The 9,997-nt window shown below is 40.5% G+C and overlaps 1 protein-coding gene across 1 annotated transcript; it reads right to left on the reverse strand.

Moving 5' to 3' along the window:
* Positions 1 to 8,027: 8,027 nt before the first annotated feature.
* Positions 8,028 to 9,658, reverse strand: LOC115376282 (P2Y purinoceptor 3). The gene has a single exon (XM_030075773.1). The coding sequence runs from the start codon at positions 9,525 to 9,527 to the stop codon at positions 8,028 to 8,030; it is 1,500 nt and encodes a 499-aa protein (XP_029931633.1). The 5' UTR covers positions 9,528 to 9,658.
* Between the last annotated feature and the right edge of the window lie 339 nt (positions 9,659 to 9,997).

Here is a 9,997-nt window from a genome sequence, read left to right on the forward strand (position 1 = left end):
TCACTGCACAAAGTACAAGTACTAAGGCAACAAAATGCAGTTTAGCATCTAACCAGACGTGCAAAAAAAAAACAAAAAAAAAAAACAAAGTGCAGTGCAGCGAATATAAATATATGTGTATTATCTATGGTACAGTATTTACAGTGGCAGAATGAACAGCAAGTAGAGCATAGTAGAGTCTCTGGAGTCTAGTGGAATAGTGATAATAAATAGTACATATAATAAATGTAGGAATATGAGCAGTATATACACATATGAATAGTATATATAGGTATGAATAGCATATATACATATAGCCATGCATATATACAGATGTGGATGCTATATGAATGGCATATACAAATATGAAATCTTATATACAGATCCTCCAACAGTGATGCAGTCCTCCAGGCCAGTCAGGGAGTAGTTCACCTCCCTTACTAAAATTCACGCTTTATGATGGCTATGATAACTATGCTCCTAATCATACTACCATAAAAGTGTCACTTTAATACTGATGTATAGCAACATGTAAGTGAAATTTATTAAAATTACTTTAGTGATATTTTTAAATTTATGTATATATATATATTTTTTTAAATATGACAAATTATTTTCTAGCCACCCAGCAATCCAAAGTAAAGAATGAGATTCAAAAATTAATTAAGATTGTATTAAATATCAAAAATAGACAACTGATTTGATAAGACAGATGATATGTTAAGTCATATTATCAAAATATATGTTGCTCGAATACTTAATTTACATTACATCATTTCTCGAATACTGAATACCTAAATAAAGAAAATAAATTAAAATTGCATTCAATATTAAAAATTAAAATAACCAGAGAAATATTGAATTTCTTAAATACCATTACATATTGCTGTGGTACTTCATGGTAACCTTACTATAGTATTACCACTGTGTTGTTATTGTTGTTTTTAAGATATTTTATTGTAACTACGATTAATTGCTGGTAATACTGTAGAGTGATGTCATTCTACAAGTGTTTGTCACCAGAGCTCAATGTGCCAATAATATGCTGTGTGATGATGCCACATAAATCAATGACAGTTGTGACTGGGTAATATGTGTGCTGAATTCAGGACAAGATTGTTACGTTAATCCGAGTAGAGGAGCTGCTTGGCAATTTCTCAGCGTTTGGGGTTCATATGTCTCTTATGTTTCATAGTGCGGTGTGGTACAGTCTCATCTCTCCATCTCTCAGTATGAGACATGAACTCAGTGTGTTCCATATTCTCTGTGTTTGAACGATTAACATGATTTTCCAGTAGCTGGCTGCTTCTGCAAGGACACATATTAGTGTTTTGATGCCATTACCACCCAGGGTCATTTTATCACTTTGGTTTCATATAACAAGCGCTGGTGTGATCATCTTACATCCACGCACTGTCATTTCTAGGTCATATTATCCCAGAGGGGAGACCAGGTTTCCTGCAAGCCAGTGATAATGACATTATTAACGGAATGTTTCCTCAGATTGGGCATACTTTTCAAGACATTGGCTTCCACTGCCTCGCTTAAAGACCATCCCACTGATGGAGTGTTCATCTGACATTACTTTGACTGTGGGACCATGTTCAGTGTGGACATGTTCATCGAATACAGTCAGTCTTTGGTATCTTCTGTATGCTCTGATGATGACTGTTTTGTCTGATGACAAGTTGATACAATATGGCTGATATATTGACAGAATCAGTTGTATCACTGTAGGTTTTGGTGTGAGGTTCACTCTCTAGATCCATGTTCTTGTATGGACAGATGATTCAGTTTCCCTGTTAACTAAAAAAGGTGGTCTTCAAGTCTCTGGGCACCTGTGTCTGGAATGATAGCACTGAAAATAATTTGTTTTCGAGAAAAACTAGTATAAGATGGATCACTACATACAGAGCATGGTGTTTTATTCAGATCTTGAGGTCTGTAAATGCAACATGGTCTCCCACCAACTTGTCGAATACAACCATTTGGGCAGGAGCTCTTGGCATCCAAGGTTAGGTGTCTGAATTTGACTCTGAGGGAGGCGGACTGTATGGACCAACAGATTTCGTCAGTTATCAGGTTTAGTCAGACAGTGTTATTATGAATCCATATGTACAATATATGTACATGGTTCACTTTAGGGTTGTGGTTGAGTGAGGGCCTTCCCATATGTGCTCACTTGGTTAAGGTTAGGGTCTGGTTAGGTGAGGGCTTATGTCAAAAATATTTTAACCAATCTGTTTGACCTACATATTTGAAAAATGCCTTCCTGACTAAACCTGATAGAGCCTATGCAGGCTGTGTACATGAGCGTCACATTTTGACACCTAGGGCTACTGTCAGCATCTAACCTGACGCCTAGGGCTCCTGCCCAAGCGTCTGTGTTAGACAAGTCAGGAGTGAGATCAGCCTGGTCACTCGATCTTTTGGCTGTGTCTGACCGAGTTAGAACAATGGCTGTTATTTTCAACTTTGGAGATGTGGCACACAATCATACAGTATGTATGTATGTTTTTTTTTGTTTTTTTTTTTTTAAATAGTTGGATAAAAATGAAAGGCTAAATACATTTGCACTTCATGTTGTGGGCTGATAAACACAGCATTAGGTTCCACATCTAGTTCACAAACTGTAATATAAGCTGCGCAGGCTGGAGGGGGTAAGGCTACAGAGTTGTACTTTATTACTATTGTTATCATTTTCTCTTTTCATTTCATTTATAGTTAAGTCTTTCTGGCATTGGCATCACTTTCAGTGTTGACACACCATGTTAATAATAACTACAGCAAACATAATCAATAGAAATTATAATCTACTAGGCTATAGTAGCCCTAATTTCGTTGCATTATTATACGTATATGATTGTGCAATGACAATAAAAATCTATCTATCTATCTATCTATAGGAACTGGCAGCAGGAACTGTCTGTGACCTCCAGGCCATCCCCCATTCTAACCCTTTCATCTCATTTCAAGCCAGGAAAAAAACTCAACTCATGATAGCGTATGCGTATTCAAAGGCATTAATTAATAGAGTATGCACAATCTGGCCATAGCAGAAGTGGTGGGCCCCTTCACTAGGGCTAAGAAGTGTTGTAGCAATTTGCTGTACACACATGGCAGCCATATTTGATTCATGTCACATTTTGAATTGGAGACCTAACCCATAAACAGGCAAGCAGATGGAAACAGAGGGAAACTACACTGGTCTTTAGATAGATTTGGACAGACATTATCTTTGAATATGGTGGTGAGATCAACAACACTGGAGCATGTCCAAAGACCACAGCACCTGGACTGGTGAACAGGTCCATCCATCCTTTGAACAGGTGTGGGCAAAAGTTTACATGTGAGAAAGTCAACAGCAATAGCTTCCTCCACCTCCACTTGTTCATCCTTGTTGGGGCTAGATAGATGCAGTTTACCAGTGCTAACAGGAAATAGTTTTCACATGGAAATTTCCAACAGTTTGATTGGATTGAATGATCATATATGTGGTTTACCTTAAAAAAGGGTTTAGATATTGATTTTTAGTTCTGTTAAAGACACTGTATAATGAGTCTAAGGCTACCATTCTCACTGGCAACAAGGCGTAGAAGACAAGGCTGTCCAATGTCACCTTTTCTCTTTTCTATTTGGAACCATTAGCTCAGAAAATACAAATATCAGAAAAGCTCAAACCAAAAAGGGAATACATCCCATAAGATTTCACTTTATGCTGATGATAGGTTTTTATATATAGGGCCCTATCTTCCCCCTAGAGTCCCTAAACCCGTTATTTGGGGATTTAGCATTGTGTAAGAGGCGTTCCCCCGCAAAAGTTGCTATCTTGCACACCTGCCGTTATCCGTAAAACACCTGCGCTACCCACTATATTATGCATAGGCATGGTTTGGGCGTTACACCAATTAAACCAATCAGTGTGCCAGGTGCCATTGCCTTTAAGGGCAGGCTGCGCTATCCTAAATCCGCAAACCGAAACCTGTGATGGAGAGAGGGAGATAGATTTTCTCAGGGAATCAACTGAGGCTAAAGCAAGGTGGCTTTACATATATACATATACACTACTCACAAAAAGTTAGGGATATTCGGCTTTCGGGTGAAATTTCAGGATGAACCTAAAATGCAATATAACCTTTACAGGTGAACTGTAAACTGTGACCTTCTGTAAACTTTTGAATGCACATGTCCAACTGTTCAATGTTTCAGTACTTTTTGCACAAGTTGCTGTTCTCTAACAAAGAGTTTAACGGCAAAATTCACATCAGGTGTTTGATGCTCCAGCTCATCGAGGTCGTATCATTAGGGAATGGCTGCTGGAGACTGGGGTACCTCAAATGGAGTGGCCTGCACTTTCTCAGACCTGCATCCCATAGAAAACCTATGGGATCAGCTGAGTCGCCGTGTAGAGGCTCGGAGCTCTGTACCCCAGAACCTCAATGTCCTGAGGGCCGCCTTTCAAGAAGAGTGGGATGCCATGCCTCAGCAGACAATAAGTCGACTTGTGAACAGCATGAGGCGTCGTTGTCAAGCTGTAATTGATGCTCAAGGGCACATGACAAGTTATTGACACTGACATTTTTTGTTGTGGTATATCCACCACTGTTGTTGGCTTTTGTTTCAAGAAATTGTTTGAGATTAGGAAATCACTAGTGTATGCTTCTACTTAAATGCCCTTCTTTCATGATATAATATCACTGTAGCGTGAACATTTTACATTTTCCATAAATTTCACCCAAAAGCCAAATATCCCTATATATATATATATATATATATATATATATATATACACTACTCACAAAAAGTTAGAGACAGAGGTGGAACTATGTGTAAACTAATTTGCTGACAAGGTAGATTGGGCAAATAAAATATTAAAAATGAAAATATAGCACAGCTGCTGGCTTATGATAAAACAATAAAACACACTGGCATAAGTGTCCAAGTTAAAACAGTCTTTCCTCTAAACAGTCTATATGAATAATGTACTCAGTCCATTCCGACAGCGTCCCGGTGTCAGTCCGACCGCGTGCGTGGTGTGGCTCCATCAGGGCGCGCATTGAAGCCGCCTGGGCGCGCTCTTGTAAAAGCCCAAATGGGATAGCGGGTGGTCCTGAGCACCCGCTATCCGCTTTCCCTAAAGTGTGTGCTCAAGATAGCAATTTTAGGGATAGTGCATAAAACACGCCCACTGGCACACCTCCAGGCGCAAATACGGAGTCAGCATAATGTATAGCGGGTAGCGAGAGTGCAAGATACCGTTTAGGGATGGCGGAAGCTGCTAAATGCGCAATTCACGGGAAGCGGGTAGTAGCAACTGGTAGCGGGTGGCACAAGATAGGGCCCATAATCTAAATCACACACCCTCTAATCTGCCAGTTGTAATAAACATATTCACAGAATTAAATATCCGGGTATAAGATGAATTTAAATAAATCATCTCTGATCCCCTTATACACGATTTTGTCAGATGTCAGGGAAGATTTGAAATACCAATTGTCCAAGAGTTTAGATAAACTGGGGTGCTCCACAAAGCAATACTAATTGAGTACTGTTGTACCGGGGGTACTGGAAAACCAGGAGATCATGACAGACTTGAAATCTCACCAAATTATACAGTGGATGGACACATCGCATAGGGTAATTGGGACAATATCTTTTTTTCTTTTTTCTATTTTGAGTGAACTGTTCCTTTAACAATGCATATTGTGGAAAAGTAAGAGCATTCATTAAGACAAGGTTGTAAGTGACATCATTTACAAGAAGCAGACTGAAATTGTAAATGTTTGATTTTGTTGCCAACCGGAGGGAATGTTTTTCAAAGGGCATTAGTCCAATTCATAAAGCTGACAGTTATAATAATTTGGGCAACTTTACACAATATGACTTTTGTTAAATTGTCCCATAAAATTAAGAAATGCAATTTGCCTGTATCTTTATGGATGAACCATAATGTTTACATTTTTCAAAATATTTGCTACATGTAATTAATAATAATGATGATAACACTGCTATTACTACTACTACTACTGATAATAGTAATAGTTTTATTTATGTAGTACTTATCTTAAAACATTTTGCAAAGTGCTTTAAATAAGAACAGTGCTATTTCCTTTGATTCTCATAAGAGGGAATAGTATAGAAGGAATAAGAATAAATAGCCTAACACCAGCATTCAAAAGAATTAAAATGATACAGACAAAATAAAACAAACAAAAAAAAAAGACAAAGTATAGTATTGAATGAGAGACAAATTCAAATTAAACAGTCAAGTTAAAGTAAAGTCTGTTAATGCTCAAAATGAATCAGTATTAGATGTAGTTGGTTAGGATGAAGACCCTGACTTAACACTTAACATTATTAATCCACACCAGTCCACTTGCTCTTGAGGTTGGCTCTGTTTCCACCTGCTTTGCTGTCTTCTTGGAACAGCCCCACCTCCCTCTCCATGGCTTTAATGAAAGATGGCTGCTCTGCCTCGGTGAGATCCCCAACACTCAGACCAGCTGGAACAAAAACACCAGTTACTCAACAATGACCATGAAGCAGAAATGTGGCACTAACATGGCTGCCACTGGCAAGTAGGACAGTCAAACTGTCTAGTTATGACTCTGTGGAGTTCAACGTGAACATCTTTATTTTTCAGTCCTGGACCACAATCAATTAACCACAATTAATTCTCCCCTGGCCCCCCAGGCTTAATGGGAATTGCTGGCACTGCAGTCATGTGAGGACCCACAAAAATATCCTCTGGATCTATTTGCTTGCTGAGCCATCATCAAGACACACAATTACATTTAATCAGGATGTACATTTTTCTCTTAGCATTGTAAAAACAAATTTTTGCAAGCATGCTGGACTAAGAACATGAATTCCACATTCAAAGTTATACAAAACATTCATTTCCAAATAATTTTACATGCAGCAGTTTATAATTTCAAGTTACACTGGTTGCGATCACTCATAAACTCATCCATTTGAGGGGTTCTTTTGTGTCATTTTGATCTTTCTAAATTTGGCAGTAGGGGCGGGGACATGATTTTGGCAATGATAAATGTTATTTGTGGAAAACATATTTGATATTTGTAGGGTACCAATGTAATATAGTTTCAATTAAAATTATATAATCAACATAGAAATCATCATTTGGTGTTCCCCACTCTCAGTGTTATTAATGGTCAATCCTTTGGTTTCAGCACATTTTTTCAGGTGTCTTGGAGCAGATATGCCGATTTAGAGCTGTTTGTTTTGCTCATCCGATCACAAAGGATGAAAGTAAAAGGAAACGGGAAAGGGAAAATATTAATCCTGATCCTGGGTAAGCACTTTAACTCTGTATCAGCAGACAAATACAGGCCCTGCTCAAAGAGACACTAACAGATTTCTGCCATGATGAGGTTTGCAGGTGTATCAGTTTTGTATTTATTCACTTCCCAGATTACATGTCAAAGTAGGAGTTGTGGCAGGCCAACAATTCAGTCATCATTTCATACACTCAGAGGTGCTGCTGGAACTGTGCACATAAAATTAGATAAAAATGCCCTGGATTTTCTTGAAGCAGTGTTTTTGTTGCATTGTCATTTGGGCTGTATTCGACTCACAGCTTCTAGGGTCGATTCAGAGTTGGCCTTTTAATATAAAGAATCAACAAGTGGCTGACAGAGTGGCTTCAGTACTGTCCTACGCAATTCTCTGGTTAATTAATCCAGTTAACTGAGCATTTCCCAGTTCTCAAAGGATATAAAAACTTCATATTTTTCCATTGCCTATTGCAACATACTTCCAGTGCATTTTTACAAGAACATGTCTTGTGTTATTGTCATACTGCAATATCCAGAAACTATCCAAAACAACAACAACAAACAAACAAAAAGACTGTTCGACTCCACCTGCTGAGTCAACTGCAGATGACACTTCAACTTGTTGACTTTCATGGGGCAGCCCTACTTGTCACGTGGATGGGCTGTTCATTCATTCATTTATTTATTTATTGAAATACAGTGGTGAACTTAAATTCATTCATTCAATCATTCATTCATCATGAAACAGACTCATTCCACTGTATATCTGACTTTTGCCAGTCCTCCCTCTCCCTGTATATACACCGGAGTGTTATTAATTTCCTCCTTCTCTTTATTGTCAATCCTTTCTTCTATCCCTCCCTCTTCCGCATCCTCTGCTTTCCCCATCATCCTCAGCGGCCATAGCAGCCCACCTTGTTGTTGGCCGTTGTTGTTTGCTGCCTGACAACAGTGAGCTCCACCCTTCTCTTTAGTCAGGAAGTAAAGGAGAGCATTGAGCCAGGCATTGAATGAAGCCAAGGGCCTAGTGATCTTATAGCACATGGAGACCATGGTCATAGTGTGACAGGGGACTCCCTTGGTCACTTTGAGGATGAGGAAGATGGTTCTGGTGACGTGGAATGGGAAGAAGCAAAGAGCAAAGAGGAGGGTGATGGTGATGATGGTCTTGATGGATTTGCGTCGGCGATGGGCATATGGGGAGTGGGCACCAAGAAAAACTGAGAGTCCTGCATCTCTTTCCAGTACCCCTGCTAGTCCATTGCTTCCTCTTCTTCCTCTTCCTCCTGCTATCGCAGCTCTATTGCCTCTTCTTCCTCCTTCCTGTCCTCCACCACTCCCAACTCCATCATTTCCTCCTTCTCGCTGACCCCTGTGGGACAGCGGCTGGGAATGCAGAGTCCTAAATATGGTCAGAACCACATGAGAGTAACACCAGGCAATGATGGAAAATGGTACAAAAAATCCCAACAAGTGGAGTATGATTCCGTAGGGCACATAGTCAGAAAACTCCTTATCTATGGCATCGTCCCAGCAATTCTGGTACTCCTCAATCCCCTGGCCCCAGTTACCATGGCTACCATTGCCATCCACTGATGATAGCTTGAGGTTTAGTCCACCAGCACTGCTGGCATTGCTGCTAACCCCTGCCGGGCGAGTCACATGGCCGGTCTGGGCGAACCGGAAGATGGGGCAGGTCAAAGTGAACACCACACCCCAAACCAGAACACAAGTCCACTTCACCGCCCTTTTTGTCTCCAGTGTGATGGTCTTCATTGGGTGGCAGATCCCCAAGTACCTGTGGACAGAGATGCAAGTGAGGAAGAAAATGGAGCAGTAGAGGTTAAAGTAAAAAAGAAATCGGACCAGCCGGCACATGAAGTCCCCGAAGACCCAGCGGTCTCGCATGATGTAACTAGCGATGAGAAATGGCAGCGACAGGCCATACATGAAGTCTGTGGAGGCCAGGTTGACCATGTAGATCAGAGAGGCGTTCCATCGCTTGGTCCGTCGAAAGGAGCGGTAGAGGACCACAGAGTTGAGCGAGATGCTGAAAATGAATGTGAATGAATAACAAATAGGGAGGAAGATGTATTTGTAGGACTCATCTATACTGCAGGAGGCGGGTGGAGGGATGGAGGGAGGAGAGGAAGAGGAGGAGTTGAAGAGAGCATGCAGTATGGTGACATTGTTGATGCTGGGAGGAGCTCCTTCTCTCGGGGCCATGTTGAGGGATTGGGCGGTTTTCATGGCTGTGGACTTTGGATTCCTTCACTGGCGTAGAGTGACTTCTCTTTCATCCTCTCACTCTTTGTGATCTGTACCTTTCCTCTTGTATGAAAAACATCCTCGACGCTGGATTTTAGGTGGTCCAATCCATTAGTAGGTGTTCACCTGGAGAACGAGAGAGATTAGTCAAGCATTCACAGTCATGACTTCAGCGACAGTAAATGTATTCAGTTTCATACAAGCATGTCTTCTATAACCCTCCTGGAAGAACTACTATTCCTCTAACTTTCATTTCCTCGGTCCATAGTGAGGAGAAGGATGGACCTCCCCCACCTCCCCAGTTTCTCCCCATTTTGACCGCTGACTGGCCCCTTGCACAACTTCCTTGTGGCTGTTTGCCCTCCTGTTGTATGCTGCTGATTCCCAGTGCTTGTTTGCCTTCCTGTGTACAAGTGTATTCTGCTGATTCAGTCTCTTCTCACCCCATTAAC

Source organism: Myripristis murdjan, chromosome 18 (genome assembly GCF_902150065.1).
Source record: "Myripristis murdjan chromosome 18, fMyrMur1.1, whole genome shotgun sequence".
Classification (NCBI taxonomy): Eukaryota; Metazoa; Chordata; class Actinopteri; order Holocentriformes; family Holocentridae; genus Myripristis; species Myripristis murdjan.